The following is a 21,753-nucleotide window of genomic DNA, read 5'->3' as shown; positions in this document are numbered from 1 at the left end:
ATGGTCTGTTTGTTGGAGATTCTTTTTTACCCTTGAAATCAAATGGCCTACTCCCAAACTTGGTTGGGTCAAAAAATGGTAGTTACCAGATAGGTTATATTGTACAGTTTTCTAAACCCCAAATGCAATTTTGCACCTGTTGCAACATCTTACATGTAAGCTAAGGTCTATAACTGTGTACAAGTTTAAGTTATTCAGGTGTAAAACTTAATATCTTATAATCAGAAGGATTAGTGGATTGAGAAATTTACTGGCCATGTTGGAGCTCCAGGTGGCCAAGGGTCTAAAGAGTACATGCCTTTACCTATACATCACTGTAGTCCACGTTGGTTCAAGTCTCTTATTTGGCAAATGAGGATATGTGAGAAAGCTGCCAGTAGCTTCCCATGGGTCGGTTATTTTTACCGGGGTTTGCTGAAGTTCTTCCTTTCTCAGTTCTACTGGCTGCCATATATAGCCTATCTTGCACTGAGAAATTGCATTGAGCTCCAAAACAACAACAACTAGTCCTGCTAAATCATCACTTGTCATTCCCACAAAACAATATCAGACATGTATGTAGATCAACATTCTATTTCTTAAGTATCACGTGAAATCATTTATAATCAAGAAGTACATATCTCGCTTTAGAAAACCAACCAGGTTACATGAAAATAGTTCACAAGAAAAACAATGAATGATTTACCAGAAGTTAACTCTAAAAAAACGATGACCTTAAACATTTTTAAAGCCTCATCAACCAGGAAGAAAAAAATAACCAATTTAGAGAAAAAGACAATGACCTCATTCATACTGGTCCTTATTTGCAGTAACGTCACAGACATTTGAAGGCAGTACCCATAGTTCTACAGAAAAATTAGGGTGAGAAGATTTCTCACTAGATCAGTATAGGCATTGTACTGGGTTTCATGACAGATCTGAACTTTTGAACAGAGTATGTGTCTCCTTGATGCTAATCGTTTAATGATTGAATGGTTGAATGATAATAGGGATTATGATGACAGTGGCACAAAAATGGCAGTTTAATAAGTTCATATGTCTGGTTTACAGTTTATGTACATGTACAGATTGATCGATAGCTTGCTAGCTAGTTGGATAGGTAGGTAGGTAGATGGGCAAATGGATTATGAGATATAAAATAGCTTACAAAACAGATACATACAGAACAATAGATAGTCAAATCATTAACCCAAGGCTTTTGTCAGTTTTGCCTGAAATGCGAGTAGGAAACACATTTGGGGGGCTACTTCTGAATACATCCAAATAAATCGACTTGCAAGGGATTTTAGGTTAGCCTGTGGCCAAGTTGTGTTAGAAATGTTGTTTTTCATTTGCTATTTTGCTCACGCATGTGCAGAAGAGTTGGAATTCTTTCTTTTTTTTTTTTGCTCATTGAACCCATTATTTTCGTGTCCTGGCCCCTTTTTACTCCAAATCCTCATCTTGCCCCACTCTTTACAAAGGTTCTCCTGTCTGTGTGCAGTTCATACCAGTCTGCTTAGATCTGAGGTCAAAAACTCTCAAACCCGGACACAAAATCTGATTCCTACCACGAACAAATTTTGGGTGTAAAAACATTAGGGATACAAAATATACATTCCCCCCCCCCCCAGTATTATGTAAAGTGAGTAGAAAGTCCAGCTCATTTGGTACCATTATAGAACTAAATCTGACTACTTTTCTTGTTACCAACCACTTTAGTGTATCTTAAATGACCTTGATGCTACAGAGCTCAGAGGTAGGGTACTACCTCGGATGCTTAAATGGGGTGCCGGGGTTAATGAGTTAAGCAGATAATCATCTCCAGATGTTAGAGTGGTTTTCTTATCCAGTAACAATTTTGGCACTGATTATTTTGTATTAAAAGTAAAGTTTCATAATATATCAATTATTTAGTCTTTTTAGTCCTCTGTCCTTTTTTTCAGTGGCAATGTGGTGATAGAGACCAAATTTTATGATGGAGACCTACTAGTCAGCACATCCAAAGTACGAATTTTCTATGTTTGATCAAGTCGTATTATGGACAGTTTCATGGTCTTAATTAACACATTTTTTAACCATCCTAGATATATGTGTGGTGATGCAGTGAAATAGACCTTCATTGTTTCTTGTGCATTCCTTTATTATCTTCATGGATCCCTGATGTCAACACTTAATTGTTACTTGTCTTGAATGCTGTACATAATTCATAATGTATACAATTTAACAGGTAGTGGTTTCTAAAGAAATGCAGGAAATGTTTTGCTAGAAAAGACTGAATTTGGATTGCATAGTAGTAAAAAAAATACTAAATTTATTATTTACTTTGTTTTCTTATAAGGAATATCAATTGTAATTCCAATAACTTTTGTCTTTATTTTAGATTATTATATTTGCACTTTTTACTGACTTGTTTTTATTTAATAGGAATTATCAGCAAGCAAAATTTGTTTTTATATCTATTTTATTTAATTTAGAATCTGTGTACAGTGTGAAATCATTAACCATTAATCAGTTAGAATTACACCTGTTCTTCACAATTGTTAAAAATTGGCAAAGCAAGTTAAACATGTACAGCATGTTTATTAAATGAGGAATATTTTTACTCAGTTTTGGCAGCAAAAACATAAAGAATAATAGTATGATTGTTAAGGGGTTATTTGTTTGGAGATTTTTAGCCACCTGACTTGCACAAGTAGGTATTGAATTGGCCCTTGCTGTAATACTGTGACCTTCAGATGGGCCTTTCTTGTACATTTTTTCTTCTTGTATGTAACATATGTGATCCAGTAAATAAGCAAAATCTGAATGAATTGAGATGCAACAATGTCCATGTGATGTAATTCTGTAATTGTTAAAAATTTTGTGAATCTTGCACCGGTTATTCTGTTGTTATTGTCGTGTCCATTATTCTATCCTTCTTGTCATGCCTCCAATTATGTCCTTAATGTCATGCTTGTTCTTCAGTTCTTATTGTCAGTTTTTATTCTATCCTTTAGTGTCAGGCCTGTTATTTTCTCCTTATTGTCATGATTGTTATTCAGTTCTTATTTTCATATATTCTTGTGCACTTTGTTTTTAGAGAGAGAAAATAAATTATTGTTAATGAATGCTATGTTCATCAAATTAGTTTATCATATTGTCATTTTGACCATGTCAAGTTAGTTTTAACACAAAGTTTTCATTTCCCTTTGGTTAACAGACATGGGATGATTGTATGTGTATTATCATTGGCAAGGGTTTGGGGCTTTTTTTTTCTTCAAATGCTTTGAATATAATCATGGAAAAATACACAAATTCTTTTTATAATTTAAATGTAACCTAACAGGAATCAAGTTGATACGGTAAAGTAACATACAAGTCATTGTGAAATACAGCAAATGTCATGATCTCCCATCACATGATGTACTGGTAGATCAGGGTCTATGTTGTTTGTTTTGCTGATTGATCCTAACAAATTGCAAAGACCCATATCCTTGGCATACTCTGCAGTGGCATAGCTGACTCAGTTTGATTCAACTTGTATGTGAGTATATACAGTAAAAATGTAATAGTGTGGGGGTTCTTAGTTTAAATGGAATATGTCTCCAATACAAGATCTCAGTTCATTTCATGTAAACAAAAATTTACATAACAAAACTTGAGAATCTGTGTTTAGTATGCAGCTAATCTTGCAAAGAGATATCAGCCATATGTAAAATGAGAGTTTGAAGCAAATGGTTGGCTTGAAATTCAATACATGTAATCTGTGATTTTGACCATTTTCTGATTTGTCCAGGTTTTTTCATGATAAAGTACTCAAGACAAGTCTGCAGTGTTTTTTTAAAATGTGAAATACAGCTGTATTTCCTAGTCATTTACCTTACATATTTGCTTATAAGTTGAGTCATACTGCTATCAACTTAGACCCTGATCTGTCATAACATAATGTATCAGCAGATCAGGGTCTTTGTTGTTTGTTCTACTGATTATTCCTTACAAGAGGCATAGACCCACATCTGCTGACACATTATTTGTAGGCAAATCTGAGTTTCTGCATTGGAAGCAACTTATAAGCAAGTATATACAGTAGGTGTTTGTAGCCCCTAACATTTAGGACAACAAACTGATCACTATTATGATTCCCATCTTTTTCTGTTTTATATAATTTGTAAATTTGATGGATACATTGCTATATTTTATACACTTCTTGATATGTGTATGTACCCGTGATGTAAATATTATCCAATTGTTGTTTGTATTTATTAAAAAGTTTCAATTTATTGGACAGTATATGTTAATCTTTTATTAGAAAATAAGTTTTGTCATTGGGCTGGCCTTGGTGGAAGCTTGAAATAGCAATTACTGGTGTATCTATGCCTATGTCCATCCATATGCAGTCTATACATCTATGCACACACGAGAGTAATTGTGTCAGTCCATACCCTTGATTAATTACACTGCTTTTGTTTTTCAATGATGCAGTGAGCTTTTCAAGTACATTTGGCCTCAGTCACATTGCTTGGTATATGGGTAGAGTGTACCAGATTTACCGGACAGGCTAAACATGTGATGACCAGCTTATTGTTAGTTTTTGAGCTCTTAATATGGAGATCATTTTCGAGATGTTCTGTTGAACAAGCTTTTACTCCATCAAGAATGTAACCCGCAAGTTTATATTTTTAATATGCCCCCATTACTTTTTGAAGATGGGAGCATGTTAATCTGGTTCTCTCCATCTTTATGTCTGTATGTCTGGACAAGCTTGTTAGCAGGATTGCACAAAAACCACTCTTCAAAGAAAATTAAATCTGACTAGCATATTGCTTACTCATTCAAAGTTGGATATAAACCTAGATAGGTATGGGGCTGGGTCGATTTCTTAATGCCCTCCTACACAATGTCCCATAGCTCTGTTCTGCAGATTTTCCTGGGAGAACTTGAGTCTAGTTTTCAAAAGTAGCACTGCTGTATAGTATACTTTAATGGATTTACAAGACAATAGAAGAACCAGGACTTTCAAATTGGTGCATTTTATGCCAATCCACTACCAGATATTGCCACTATTACTAAACATATAATAGCTTTAAATGACTTTTTATTTAAAAAAACAAAACAGAAATAGTTTCAGATTTGTATCCATGATGTCAGTCTGCCTTCAAGTATGGCCACCATTACTAAAAGGGATAAACCTTTAAATAACTTCAAATTCAAAAAGGCATCCTGCATGGAAGTCCTTCAGATACTTGATGCAGATCTTTCATCAGATATAACCACCATTACTGAAAATAGAAAATCTTTAAACACTTCATGTCTTTAAAGTTTTGATGCAGATCTTCCATGAAATATGGCTTACATTCATAAAAATAGGAAAATCTTTAAGCTCTCAGGCATGAATAACTTTCAGACTTATACATTTGGTTCATATACACCATCAAACATTTTAACAGCTTTATATGTATGCATTCTGACAAAGTTATTTCCAATTCTTGCAAATGATGTCAATCCGCTAATAATGTCATTATATTACTTAAGACAGAAAGACTTCAGTAGCTTTATCTCAGTAAGCTATTCAACAGAAATTGACCAACATTGATGAAAAACATTCTGACAAAGAGGCCATTCAGTACTGAACAGTTGTTGTTGTTGTGGGGTTTTAACGCCATTTTTCAGCACATGATTGGCTATACATGGTGGCCAGTAATAATGGTGGAGGAAGAACCCAGGAAAACCCTGGAAAGAACCATCAACCCACGAGAAGCTACCGGAAGCTTTCTCACGTACCCACACTGGCTGAATTCAAGACTTGAACCGGCGAAGACAGAGGTGAGATGGCAGTGATCGGTAATGGAGAGCGCTTTAGACCACTCGGCCACTCGGGGTCCCCAATATTGAACAGAATGATGCTGCTGATAGCCATCAAATAGGGTGAAGATTAAAACAAAAAAATGAAGCTATCACATATACAGTTCAACAGCATTGGACATTATTAAAAAAGGCATCCTGCTAAGCCCAATTTCTTTGCCATCTACTCTTTTATTGGGCTGTTAGACATGTAAAACAGGTGAGCAGTCCTGAGGCTTCTTGTTGAATATTTTGGAGCTCTTTTTAAAAAAATAAAAACTTCTTGGCACAATTTAGCAAAAGCCACTTGAGGTAGAAAAAGTTGATTTTAAAGGTGTATTTGGATTTATATGTAAATGATCTGATTAAATGTTCAGGCTATTTACAGAAATGTTTCATTTTTTTAATACATTTTTAAACCTTTTTGAATAATTTTTTTTTGGACACTAATTATTGAAGCATAGTTGATCAAAACTGAGATGAGCATACAGTTTTGTAGGCATATTTTATCTGTATATAAATGATTATATTACCTTTTAAGCCATTACAGAAATTTTGTACACGTCTCGAAAATTTTGGATTTGAGGTAGACAAATGAATTTTGGTATGCATATACCGCATGAAGCATTATGAATCTTAAGACAGTTAATTCTACAACATGCTCAAGCACATTTTTAACATTTGGAGATCAGGGTCATAGAAAATTTTGATTCAGCATATTTTTAAAAGATTTATCTTGTGAAACTAAGACACTTCATTCAGTGACACACTCACTTACCCCATTTGACCTTTGGGGTAATAGTTTAAATGGTCGGGCTTTATACTCTTTAACTGGCCTTCATGAAGTAGAGAAGACTTAAATTAAAATACCACAGCATTGAGGTCTGTATATGTATGTACATCTCAACCATTCTTACTAGGTAACAGTTTGGAGTGAATTTCACTGAACCTATACTTACTGTGGAGTGCACTAAGGGGACTAACTCTGTATATACATGTTCTTTATTTGTATATAGTTAACAGCTCATTACCACTTATGTTTTTTTGTACCCTGTATACATACTGTTGTAGTTCAGATCATGTAACTTGATGTGGGAATCCATCTTGATAAGCGCTACACCCTCAGCACAACAGTAGGTTATTGTGACCCATATTTTATATTTCACCGACATATTTTGTTTGTACTTCTGTTACTACCACACCCCTTAGAAAATTGCTGTGGCCTACATTTTGTAATTTATTGCATTTAAGTTTTTGCATTTAGTTCATAAACACATAGTTTTTGCATGCAATGTCCCAGATAGTATAATGAGAATTGATGAGGGGATGCACTTTAATAGGTACTGTAGCCTTATTTCTAATTTCATGGTGTTTGCTTTTGTAATCATATCATTATATGTTTTTTTATCTTATAGGTTTGTCTAATGTTGTAAAGCGCTTATAGCTTCTAAAGATTAGGCACTATACAAAGTCCTCATTATTATTATTATTATTATTGAATAGGTAGAACACTATGACCCATATTTTACACTTCACTGATTTTAGTTACATTTTGTGTTTAAAGTTAATTTCACTGACACTGTTCTTTATAAACTCACTAAACATGAATAAGGTATGCATTTCTGTTGGTAGTATACCCTTGCAACAAGTTAAAGTGACTGACTTATATTTAATGTTTTATTGGCTTCGGTTGTTTTTTGGCATTTAGTTCTTGATGACATGGGCATTATGCATGCTGTATACATACTAACCCAGTTAGACTCCTCAAACTTGGGAAGGGAATGCATCACAATAAGTAATAAACATTCCATAACAGGGACAATATACTGTATATTGTGTTTGGTTACTCTCACTGGGTTAAATGTGTATTATCCATTTGAACAAGTTGGCATTAGAACAGTTGACTACATGCATTTCATATGATGCCTTATTTGTAGCAATAACTAATCATGCATGAACTATTTTTTGTACAAGAGGTTATTTTGATTGTCACTCCAAGGTTACTTGAAGCCTATGACTTCCTCTAGCTGAAATCTGGTTTCTGTGCATCAAGAATGTTCGTAGCTTCTACAGCAGATTTTTGTGCGGTGATTTAAAAAATATACTTTCTGGTTTTTATCAACTGGTACTTAGTACATTGATCTGCTTTGATACTTTGGAAAAGAATGTTCTTCTGTATTGTTTTATGTTATGCCTGTCCAAAAGACACCATTTATGAACATGGTCACTTTAATCAGAATTTATTAACTACTTGTTAATTAAAATTTACAGTGGCAGCTGGAGACAACTAAAAGCTTCATAGGAGTGTAATCAGTGACTGATTGACAACTTGTAGAAATAGATGTACATTCAACAGATTGTCTGAGGTCAACTAAATGCTTTACTTTTTCACAATGTTACTTGTGCACAACTGAAAAATAGCTGATAAATTTGCTATCAAAGAGATTCTTTAAGTAGGTCACTGTTTCCACCATTGGATAAAGCATGACATTTCAGCTTTTTCATTTTTCTTTCAACAAGTGAAACTTGTGAAAGAAAGTTGCATAGTGACTTAGCCTGTTCAAGAACTAATCCAAAAGGCCAACTTTTAGCACGCAGGCACAGTCCAGTGTCATCTATCCAACACAAAACATTAAAAGAAGAAAGATTGGATTCACCCAACTGTGTGATAAACTGATACAATTTTCCAATCATGGTGGTCTCTGTACAGAAACAATCATCTGATAAGTAGAAATTTTATTAATAGAGTGACTTTTTCATTCTGGATTATTTGAAATTAACTGAGCAGTTGGACTATGAATGGCTGTTCAGGTAAAGAGTTAATTTACACAGGTTCATTTTCTTATCAGCCAGTTTTTAACTGTCATTACTACATAAATGATCAGTTATTTATTTGTGTGTGGTAGTCGTAACTCAGGTCTGAATATCTCTCCTACAATAACAATGTCACTTATCCATACTTTTATTTATTGGTTTACCAGAGCCAAGTATATGTCCCCTGAATGTACAGCCCAGACAGGATCAACTAAACTCAACATTTTTCATGTTATTTAAAAGTTTAGATAAATGAATTAGCTGTACTCTATCAACAATGTACTTTAAAGTACTAGTTTGTTTTAATGATATCAAAGTCAATATTCAAGTAAATGTCAATTTTTGTCAATGTTTTAGCTCTACCAATCAATAACAAGATTTTGATGATAGTTGCTGTGCAAAAAACTTATGGGATGGCCTATTGTCCATGACACATCATCTGTAGGTCATCTCTTGACATCTGTCCATCCATTGGCTCAAGTATTTTAATGCTACTTTTTCTAAACTACTTAAAAGATTGCAATGAAACTTGACACATACAGTCATCCCAAGGTCTACTTGGTCCTAATAGAAAATAATGCTGCTAAGATATCCATTTTGGCCACCATAGCAGTTATCTTGAAAATCTTGCTACAGTACTTATCCTGAATGAATGGTCATGTTAACTAGGAGTTTTCATTTAAGAAGTCTAGTTGGTCCTAAATGAAAAATGAAAATGGTGTTGATCTGATGTCCAATATAGTTTCCAAAGCAGCCTTCTTCAAAATCCTGTTATCACTTATCCTCATGAACAGAAAGGCATATCGGCATGGGTTTTTCACCTGACAACTCCTTACCGTGTCTAGCTGGTCCTAAATGGAAATGAATCCGCTTGAACACCTAATATGCTGGCCACAGTGGCCAACTTGAAAATCTTATTACTAATCGTTAATGTATGGTAATATCAATATTGGGTTTATCACTTAAAAACTTGCTATATCTAGCTGATCTAGATAAAAGTAGTGCCAATTAGATGTCAATGTAGTTGCCAATCAGACATCATAAAAATTTTATTATCTCTTCTTCTCTGGAACCAAGTTATATCTGCATGGGATTTTCACCAGAAGACTTATTATGTCACATTTGCCCTAAATGGCGCTACCCAGACATACCATATCAGAGAAGCCATCTAGAAAATCTTATCACTTTCCACCTGAATGGATGGTCATATCAAAATGGGGTTTTTGCTAAAAGACTTCCTATGATGTCTAGTTGGGCTTACATGAAAAGGATGCCAATCTAACATCCAGTATGGCCAGCATAGCAGCCATCATGAAAATCTTGCCATCACTACTCCACTTTAACAGAAAATCTGATCAGCATGAGGTTTTCTTCAGAAGACGTCTTGTTGTGTCTAGTTGTCTTGAATAAAAATTGTGCTGTCTGATATCCAACAAAGCTGCAACTTAAAAACAATATCATTACTCCTCTTAAATGGAAAGACATATGCCAGAAGACTTCTTATATTGTCTTGTTGGTACTAAATCTCATTATTGCTGCACCTCCTGATTGTAACATCTAGTTAATCCTGAATGAAAAGGGTATTGATCAGACCTACTCCAAAATGGAAAGTCATATTGAAATTCAGTTTCATGAGAAGACTTCTTATGGTGTTTCTATAAGAAAATGGTGCCAATCTGACATCCAATATGTCCACTGTGATGGCCTTCTTGAAGATCTTGTTATAACTAATAGTCATATGAACATGGGATTTTTACCAAAACACATTGTATAATATCTGATTGAGCCTTTGTCTGGCCTGAATGTTTATTGGTGTCTGGTGCAGTTTCCATAAATGATAACTTTTATATGGCCATGTTGTTAACAATGTATACAATAATCATCCTTTGACCAGGCTTGGGATGTGCAGGAGCCTGCAGATTGAAAGCTACAGGTGGAGTTTTTAACCTTTTTTCCTTAAATGTATCCTCATTTCAATAGTTTCATTGTTAATTCACCCATTAAACTGATGTCTTCATTTCCTTAACATCTTTTATAATATCAGCATAGGAAAAATGTTTCTCAAGCTTCTTATGGCATGAGCTCAGCATAATCATTCTAGCATATACGTGCATGTCTGTGTGTTTCTGAATATCCATCCAAGTAACCTGTCTTAAGTCAAAGCAATTTACCTTCTGTTGTGTGTTTTTTCTAATAAAAGGCAGACTTCACAAAAGGGGCAACTTGTTTTGAAGTTTATGATTAGTTTCTTGTTTAAGCTGTCAAATAAGCATTGCTTCATCATAGAGAATTTTATGTGTAAAAAACAAAAAGAAATATGTCTACTCAATTTATGTGTTCACTGTTCACAACTCATTCAATTTATATGCTCATGCTCAATAAAAAGAGTAATTTATGTGATTGTTTGTTTGTTTATTTCTTTTTGGCATTTATTCTATCTTGTTCATGTACATGAAAAAATTATTAATTTCAGTGTATAAAAAATTATATATAAAATAAATTATTATCATTTGGTGGTACTAACCGTGTACGAACAATAAATGGATCATACCTGAACAAGTTCTACAGAACACAAGCTACTCAACAACCTAACGGTACAAACATACAAAGTAAACATTTATATTCTGTCTCATTCTGCTCTGAATTCAAGAATCTAATTACAATAAAAATAAAAGCACTCAAAAAAATGTGTTTTTTTTATTAGTGAATGAGAGGGAGGATTATGTCTCAGTGTGCAAGCTCATCTGCATTTAGAGCATATATAGCTGTTATGTTGTGTAACATTGGCAACATGATTAAGATGGCTTGAACATGTATTAGTTATGGGTATTATTTATTGGTAAATTGTACGCAATGATACAAGTCCACATTGTCAAGAAATTAAGTGCAATTTGTATTTTTACATCAACAATAATCTCATTATCAAATTTTAATAAAAATTAAGAACATGAAATCACATTTTAGTTAATGTGTGTGAAGGGGCAAATTTCTGGTGATCTAACAAGAATACATTAGTTGAGACCAGAGAACCATTAATTAGATTTATGGAGACAGGCGCGGATCATATCGCCATACTACCATGTTTGGTAATGTCCTTTCGAGGGAGAATTTTGTTCCACATTAAGCAATTGTTTATACAGCAGCCAGACGGACTATTAGGGACACGGTAAACTTTATTTTCATGGTAAAGTTGTCACAATTGAGAAATCGCAGAAACTCAAACTACCAGGTCAAGCTGACTCCAACTTTGGTGCCTCTGGAAAAAGGCGGCAGAGATATTTGATTCTGATCGGTTACGTTAAATAAGGGATGTGTTTCCCACACAAAATTCTTTAGGTTTTAATATCGCCACATCAGAAATTTTAATTATTCTAAGCTTTTCTGCAAGAGAAACCAGAGTAGGCTCCGGGGATTTGCGAGAAATTCCTCGTAAAAGAACTGTTGTCAAAAGGTGACTGTTGTCGAAAGAAACTGACAAACTAATTTGGTGATTAGAGGGAGAAACGTTGAAAGCAAAGGTAGTGTGACAATTCCATGTAATTTGTTGATGCCATATATAATGCTTTGCTGAATTTATTTATTTGTATTTGCATGAATCTTTTTTTCTACATTCGTGTAATAATTTGTTTTATGAAGTATAACTGTGCTGAGTTTATGCATAGGAAGTCATACATTAATCTTCTTTAGATAAGTTTGACAAATTATTTGAATTTGTTGTCTTGTTTGCATAAGAATTAGGTTCTAAGAATTTAATGCATTACATTAGTTAATATGATTACAAGAATCCGTGTGAATTCACCGAATTTAAAAGATTTCACGTATGATTAAGAGTAAGTGTGTATTGACTGAAATGATGTAGTAATTGATGTAATGTATTCCATTTATTCGCTGTGTAAATTGAGGCTGGCTCATAACCCCAGGCCTCGTGTGGTGTGTTAATGTGTGATATCATTGCGTAATGAATTAGCCATTTGACTAACTAGGGTCATTATAGGACATGTGGAGTCAGTTGATGGCCTTAGCATCTGTCTAGCACTGATAGTAAAATCTTATAATGAGGAAGAATAATGCAGAATCCCCCGTATCATAAATAACAGGAAATTTAGGTTGTCTCTATTTATATTTATTTAAAAGGGAGAAAATAGCTCCTGAGACGTATCAATCCTAAGACATATAATCCTGTGACGCAATCCTGCGACATATTAATTTCTGAGACGTATAATCCTGTAATGCAATCCTGCGACGTATCAATACTGAGAAGTATAGAGAGAAGTGCAGTGGGACATACAATCCTGTGACGTAATCCTGCAACGTATTAATTTCTGAGACGTATTCTGAGAGTATCCTGAGATGGATGGTGGAAAGTATCATACAGTGGAAGCAGAACAAACTGGGGACGAGCAGGTTATACAGTCATACAAGACATTGATTTCGATTGTTCACTTGATCCTGTGATGAACTAAATCTATCAGTAAACAGATCAGCTATTTTATTTAAATCTATTTGTGTTTCTTGGTAATTCGGTGAAAGTTTAATTTCTAAAAGCAGAGTATATTCCTGATGTTATGAATTTTCACAGTTGTTTTATGTTATTGATTAAATTGTTTGTTAACATGTACAGGGGCTCATGTTGGCTTGTTCTTCATATCTGCTCAGATCTCTGTCTATTTCACCTATAAGTTTCACCACTTATATTTATATTTACTCGAACTGGGCAATAACATCAAGGGCAGTCAACCTCTAGATAACAAAAACCAAATTAAGCGGGACACCCACCAGAAAACATAAACCCCTTGCAATGTGCATGAGTGTGCTTGTATGTGTGTGTGAGAGAGATGAAACAAAATTATGTCAGTGTACAAGACTGTATTTATTCAGGGTGGTTTTTATTTGTAGCTTTTGCAAAGAGAAAAAAAGACTATTTTCAGTTACCTGACGATTGTGATAATCCTTATATATTACGACCCTACTATATTCCATTATCAATAAACACAGCTAAATCAACAAACTTTCTTGTATTAATTATGATGTAGATTGTCACAACAACCACATGGTTATGCAGTGTTATTTACATGGTAATTAAACACGCTTAGTGCTTTGTTTGTCCAGTTGAAACCAGATTGAGGGCAAGAATGGACAGAAGAGGTCAAATCAGCGAGGCTGCCAGTAGGGAAATGAGTCTCTCTTCAGGGAAATGAAAATCTGTCAATGTGCTATTGAAGCCATTGTCCAAACAGCAGATGTTATAAGGACAAGCAACAAACATTACTTGTTTTTCGATCTTGCCAATAAAGATAATAGTGGGGTATATCAGAGAATAGAATTGCAATAAAATGTTAATTATATCCAAGTCAAAAAAGAACAATCATTTAAAAGATAGTATATGTATATATACAAATCTATTTAACGGAGTCTGTGACTTTCAAATTTATGAGGAAAATTACAAGGTTTTTATATTTTATGTTTATATGACTATAATGAACAATAAGACTAGTTGACCAGTGGTCTGTGGTCTTCACTTTTGCATGTACTGAGATGTAATATTTGTTGTATAAGAAAAAAAATCAAAGCGCTTCCAAAATGCATGTGGTGTTTTGTTATGGGCGACAGACAATAAGGAGAACTAATTAACGATAAAACTTAAAGGTATGGTCTGTGAAGTCCTTTGTCTATTTCTTAATAAACACCAGTAGATATTGTAACAACAATAAGAAAGCTTAATGCACATGGGACTGCAGGATATTTTGCAGGAAAGAGGTTCAAAATTTTTTGCGGGGGAATCAGTCACGGCCGGGAGAGTTAGTAAACTAAAGCTAATATTTAATAAGTATCTTGAAATGAATCTTGTACATATATATAAATGCAATGAACTGACAATGAACAGTGCAAAACTAGTATCGAACTAGCCTGAGTGCTTTCGACTCTTTAACGAGTCTTTTTCAAAGGCAAATACAAAACACAGACAAGACAAACAAATAAAACAGAAAAACAGTTATATTTGCAAAACTTTACATGGCTGTTTCTACAGGAATTAAACCTTTTAACTTTATTATGTTTCAACTATTTCAGCTTGTTGCTGATACTGGAAAATATTTGTATTGTCCTAGAAATTGATGAGCCATAACAACATCTGTTATTTTATGTAAATTTATATAAGCGCAAATTATTTCCCAGATATTTCATTGTTATCGTAGTCATAGACTATTAAGCAGATTTAGAGAATTTTTTAAAATAAAATGTGTCTGCTGCAAAAGATAATTTTATTTGTGCATGGTTGTCTTTTTCTAGTCTTCCTGGTTTAAACCACTTGGTTCCAATGTTCTAAGGCGGCATATCTAGTAAGATTCCTTTTCTATTTTGGTTTGGGAACTCCAGTTTTGGTTGTGAGCAATCGCAATGTTATATCACTGAAAGTGTGGCCAGGGGAGGAGAAGTGTTCTGCAACTGAGCTTCTGTACAGCTTCTTTGTCATCCAATGAGATCTATGAAGGTTGTTCCTTTTGTGTAGCTTTTAAATTTCTCCAACATACTGAAGGCTACAGATCTTACACACTGTTCATTGTCCGTTTATTGCATTTATCTTAATCAATCCCTGACACACATGATCCCTTGCTGGATCCAGTGCACTTGAAAGGATTGTTATTCACCATATGATTTGTATTCTTTATATATATATATATATATATATATATATATATATATATATATATATATATATATATATATATATATATATTTGCATTATGATTGGGGGGGGTCGTGTAACAACAAAATGGCAATATGGTATTTTCAACCTTTTTACAAATGTAAATCTTCTTAATTGAAATTTTATGTCCAATAATTTAATGGACTTTTTTTAAAAATACAAAGTGATATGCATGGAAAATTATGATACATTTAAATAATTATTATTCTGATAATTGGATTGTGTATGAAAAATTAAAGGGTATGAAAAAATACATGAAATACAGTAACTATACCCTAGTTGAGCTGGTAAGGAATAATAAGTATTTTTACCAATTTCCCAAATAAAAACACTAAATTAAAGAGAAAATATATACCTATCATCAAAAAGGTTTTTTCTTAATTCCTAGCAGGAAGTCTGGGCAAAGAGATCTACTGTGATGGACATTTCTGTGACACGGCAAAACCTTTGTTTTATAAATATGTTGCCAAATCCTAAGACATTAGAAAAACATCCACTGTCTCTTTGGCTGATTTAAGCAACAAAAAAATGCTAAAATGTTGTCTGCTTACAAGACAGAAATCAGATGAGTGTGACCACCATTGGAGAGAGGGACTGGCGCTAAATCTCATCATTCATCAGTTACTATTTCCACTGAAGTCTGGTCAGTATATTCTCACAAAGGCCATGCAAATACTTTGCACACCTTGCCCTGTTACCAGTTTGATTAATTCTAAAATGTTTTTTTCACCTCAGTCTGTTTTCTTGCTAAATGTTGCTCTGTCATCATCAAAAAATATTTTCACTCCAGCTGTCAAACTTCACTATGAAACAGCTGACAAGCTCTGCCATATTGTTTCTAGTACTCACACTTTATCTCACAACTCAACTTTTTGTAGGTTTTATCTATTAAATTTTGCTTATTCTCAGTACATGTACTAAGATCATTTCTGTAATTTTCTTTATCATTTGATTCACAGTAAGTTCAGCACAATATTTTTAATGGATTTCACTTATGTATGCTATAGTTTTTGTCCAGCCTTCAGGGCAAATTAAAACAACACAGAAATCTGTCCCATGAACAGTAATTATATTAAAGAAATTAGTGTTTGTGGCCCTCGAGTGGTCTCAGAAAATGCAATCTGGCCCTTGGTCAAAATAAGGTTGTGCACCCCTGCTCTAGATGCATATAGCATCTGGCTCACAGTCATGGCAGGACTTAGGTCTTGCTGACACCAAGTTAAAGTAATACCATGTTCACTAAAACTGTCTCCCAAAATATCCAGCATAACTGGATGATACCAGGCAGGTGCATAACCTGTCATGGTTCGACCATGATGCACTACTGACTAAGGTGACTTCCCATTCCTGGACAGCCAGTACCCATCTTAGACCTTTAAGAACACTCAAAGAAAGCACCAAGAGATAAATATGTTCCAACATAGGCTCCCACCCTCACTGCTCCAGTGGCCTAGTGGTTAGAGTGCATGTCTCAGATGCAGGAGGTCGTGGGTTTGATCCATGGCTGAGTCATACCAAAGATTTATAAAAATGGTACTAACAGCTGCCTCGCTAGATGCTCAGCATTAAGAAGTTAGTGTTAGGAATGGTCAGCCCTGTGTCAGAATAAAGTGACTAGGTGAGACATCATGCTATATGTATGCGGCATGATGTCCCAGTGTTAGACATCATTATAAAATGCCACACTGCAGACATCGTAGCGATATGACTGAAAAGCTGCATAAGCATTTGAAATCCAAATCACACACACACGCACACTCATCATCCTCATCTATTTGCTTTACCAGCTCCTCTTTTGCTACCTTTGCAAGAGACTTCTCTGTCACCCCACTCTTCTGAGTCTGAAAGACAATTACAGGTGCGATCATCCTTCCATGATCCATTGATATCCAGGGAAAATTTGGCCTTCCATGAAGCTATTACATAAGTCTTCTAGCTTCTGTTTTCAGAGTTCCATCTGCTTCCTTCTGTTCTATCAATGACTGCTTATAGAATTCCTACATCCATAGATTTATTAACCTGATCATCCTTCTTGTTGTTGTTGTTGTTGTGGGGTTTAACACCATTTTTCAGCACATGATAGGCTATGCATAGCGGCCAGTATTAATGGTGGAGGAAGAACCCGGGAAAACCCCCAGAAAGAACCACCAACCCATGAGAAGCTACTGGCAAGCTTTCTCACATACCCACAATCCTAGAATCCTAGACTCGAACCCACGCAGACAGAGATGAGATGGCAGTGATCCATAACGGAGAGCGCTTTAGACCACTCGGCCACTCGGGGCCCCCTAACCTGATCCAGTTGCTAATATTTTACATTGCTTCAAAGACAACTCCAAGGTCCAAGTTTCAAATATACCTTCCATTTTGCAACGACAACCAGAAAGATATACATCAATCTTCTACAATGAAGTCCTGGCTATCAGCAGAAAGAATATGGGCCTGGGAACGTCCAAACCCAGTGCTCAGGGACCAGAAACCCTCTCTTGCAGCAAATGGTACACAACATCATAGACGTTAGTTTGATGCTTAACTTGGTCCAAAAGGCTATACCTGGTATTTCAGCAATCTGAGCATTGCCTGGAAGTCCATTCCAATTAGAACCCTGCCAACTGACACACCTGGGAGCTAGTCTCAAGCATATAATAAACAATGGGACAGCTCAAAGCTTACTCTCCAAGCCAAAGCTGCTTCAGAAATCTTCAGCCGCAGAAAAATGTGCATTAATTTCATATCTAGGTTCACTGCTAAAAAGCCATCACAAGGCCACCCACATATCACAACTTCCAACCTCCTAATTCATGGCCACATAGATGAAGTCAAGATTTTTCATTACAGCCTGAAAGAGAGAAATTGTAGTGCCTACAACATTTATTTTGTACATTAAAATCCAGGGTTACTGGTGTCATTTTTATCTAGGACAATGTTCTTCAAAAATACATGTACATAAGCTAGTGTTATCTGTATCTGGGATATTGGTCTTGCATCTGCTAGTGTCATCAGTACCTGGAATATTGATCTATAAAAACATATATATCAGCTCATGTCAATCAATAACTCAGCAGTCTTTAGTGACATGTACATCAACTGGTGTCATTAGTAACTGGGATAGTGGTCTTCAAAACACGTACATCAGTTCAGGTCATCAGTATCCAGGGTAGTGGTCTTTTAAAAAATAATGTGTATCAGCATTTACTTTCTGTTATCCTGTTACCAACAAAGTTTGTCAAAGAATATGATGTTTGGCATAATTGTGTGTGTGTGTGTGTGTGTGTGATTTGGATTTTTAACATAGCTTTATATATAAAAAATCAGTCATATTGCTACAATATATGCAGTGTGACAGTTTATAGTGATGTCTAGCATGGGAGCATCATGCAGCAGGCATGTAGCATGATGTCCCACCCAGTCACATTATCCTGACACCAGGCTGACCAGTCCTAGCACTAACCTCTTAATGCTGAGTGCATAGCAAGGCAGCTGCAAATACCATTTTTATAAGTCTCTGGTATGACTCAGCCAGGCTTTGAACCCACGAACTCACACATCCAAGGTGGAAGCTCTAACCACAAGGTCACCTGAGCAGTCTGGCATAATTGTATGTTTCCAGTATGTTAATATGTGTTTATATATTTCCTTTGTTGTTATATATGAATGAGAATAGCAGATTAGTAGATTTTTACCAATGAAACTTAATGATACCATGATACCAAAACTTTATTAAAATTTACATACTACCAGTAAGGATATGTAGAATTTTAATCATAAAATTTGTCATTCAGACTTGTATCAACCTGTATCTTTGATACAAGAAACCAAATCTATTTCACTGATATACTTTATATGAGTTGGTACTTGAATCAACAATACGGAGTAAAGTTCATGTTTTTGTTACAAAGTCCCTATCTAGCACAATCTTTGTCTTGTATGTATCATAACATTAAAGATACCAGTTATTGTAACAAAATTGCTAACACTTACACAGTAAATTGTATTGTCATCTTACATTGCCTTTTACAATAGCCCCTTCTAATCATGGGCTAACCTAGCTGGAACAGGTCAGGAAAAATACATGGTTGGCTAGAGGGAAACACTTTTGTCAACATTCTACTGGTGATTCACTTGTAAAACTTCTCAATATACCGTGCAAATTTTGTGATACAAATGCAAGGGGCTGTTTTCTACACAAAACTTGTCATATTCATGACTGATAAATAAACTGTAGAACATTTACAAGAGTCCCTGAAGGAACCTACTGCCGAATATTTACAACAAGAGTCCCTCAAAAGAGTTAGGCTTTACCACCCATAATAGAATTTTCATGAATCAAGATATCATCATTTCATCTTTCTAACTGCTGAGTGTTGAAACCAGCTAGCAGCCATATTACGTGTAAGATTGACACCATTTTTATTTAGGACCAAGTATCATATGAATTCGTTTGACCAAGTCCATATCAATATGACCATGCAGGACAAATAGCAGTAATGAGATTTCCAAGAAGGCTGCATTTTTTATGTCAGTTCAGCATCAGTTTCATTCAGGACCAACTAGACACCATATAAATTCTGGTCAAAACCCTATGTCAATATGTCTTTTCAATTAGTGATAAAAAGATTTTCAAGATGGTGGACACATTATGTGTCAGATTAAGACCAGCCAGACATAATATTTAAGTGAAAATGCCATGTTAATATGACCATCTATTTAAATGGAGTAACAATTTCAAGATTTTCAAAATAACCACCATGGCAACCATATTAGAGGTTGCTTCAACACCATTATCATTTAGATCAACTATCTGCCCATGTGGGGTCAAATCTAAGGCTCGACCAACGTAGATATGTGAGAAAACTTTTACCATTAGCTTCCCATGGGTAAATGAGTCTTGCCAGGGTTTCCCAGGTTCTTCCTCCACCAATTATAATGGCCGCAGCCTATCATGTACTGTGAAATGCCATTAAACCCAAAACAACAATAAAACAAGTTCCTACTAGACATTATGTGAAGTCTTTTATTATCAATAACACAGTCGTCATGGAGTTTTAAGGATCTTCAATTTCATTAAGGATCAAGTATATCATGGAATGAATGTGTCTGTAAAGTTTGTTGGTAATCCTTCCAGAAGTTTAGCAGTAATAACAATAACAATTCTTTGCTAACACATGACAGATGAAAGACCGTCATATAAGCTCTTCTGGTTTGTGACTAGTAGAGTGAAAAATAAGCAGTTTGATCACCAAATTGTTATCATTCTGCTGCACTAACAAGACTCCCTAGAAGGGATTGATGTTGTACCATGCAAAATGAATTTCCAAGAATTGATGATGAGACCATTTCTTTAACTGCAGGATGATGAAACAACCTGATGTTCTTCATTGACAAGATTCTTTAATTGGCCACTGTGGCAGCCATTCTTCTTGTAAGATTGTTCCACAATTTTCATTAGGGCAAGCAAGGTGTTATTGGAAGACCTTTGGCAAAAACCCCATATGACCATATTTGGTATAAGATTGGCTCTATTTGTAAATAGGACCCAAGTCTTTTGGTAAAAACACCATATTGATATGGGGGCCCTGAGTGGCCGAGTGGTCTAAAGTGCTCTTCATTATGGATCACTGCCATCTCACCTCTGTCTGCATGGGTTTGAGTCTCGGATTCAGCCAATGTGGGTATGTGAGAAAGCTTGCCAGTAGCTTCTCATGGGTCGGTGGCTCTTTCTGGGGTTTTCCCGGGTTCTTCCTCCACCATTAATACTGGCCGCCATGTATAGCCTATCGTGTGCTGAAAAATGGCGTTAAACCCCACAACAGCAACATATTGATATGGCTTCCCATTAGGTGTAGCAACAATATTTTCAAGACGACTGCTGTTATGGAGATTAGATCTGTACCATTTTCATTTCAAACAAGGCATTATACGGAGTCTTTCAGTGGAAACCTCATGTTAACATGACAATCTGTTGAGTAGTGACTGGTGCCCATTTTTGAATGACCAAGCAGCACCATTTTCATTTAGGACCAACGTGACATCATTAAAAGTCTTTTGGTGCAAACCCCATGTCAATATGACTTTCCATTCTGGAAGAAAAGCAATAATGAGATTTTCAGGATCTGGTGGCTATACTGGACACGAGTTCGGCACCATTTTCATTCAGGATGAAGAAGACCATGGGATACATGTGCATGTAAACTTTCATGGCAATTTTTGTAGAAATCCGATGCTGGGACAACTCTAACTCTAGATCAGGCCCTTGTTAACTAGTGTTATCTAAATTTAAATGAAAGAAACCTTGAGCATGCCAATGAAATGTGAAATTTTTATTTTGAGTTTTTTTTTAAAGACGTCAGAAATATATCAATATTCTTCCCTCTGCTGGGGTTCCATTTATAGGTCCCTCCCCCATCTTATGAAGATTATCTAAAGTCATA

At 35.2% G+C, this 21,753-nt stretch overlaps 1 protein-coding gene across 1 annotated transcript in view; it reads left to right on the top strand.

The window, feature by feature from the left end:
* Positions 1–11,016, top strand: part of LOC149781454 (retinal rod rhodopsin-sensitive cGMP 3',5'-cyclic phosphodiesterase subunit delta-like) — a 28,059-nt gene extending 17,043 nt beyond the window's left edge. The window contains exon 6 of the mRNA XM_089935539.1: positions 1,926–11,016. Within this exon, the coding sequence (XP_089791665.1) occupies positions 1,926–2,007 (82 nt within the window). The 3' untranslated portion in view covers positions 2,008–11,016. The remainder of the gene's footprint in view (positions 1–1,925) is intronic.
* Positions 11,017–21,753: the final 10,737 nt, after the last annotated feature.

Source organism: Sinohyriopsis cumingii, chromosome 15, assembly GCF_028554795.1.
Source record: "Sinohyriopsis cumingii isolate HCF-2022 chromosome 15, ASM2855479v2, whole genome shotgun sequence".
In the NCBI taxonomy this organism is placed as follows: Eukaryota; Metazoa; Mollusca; class Bivalvia; order Unionida; family Unionidae; genus Sinohyriopsis; species Sinohyriopsis cumingii.
This window is presented reverse-complemented; position numbering and strand designations above follow the sequence as displayed.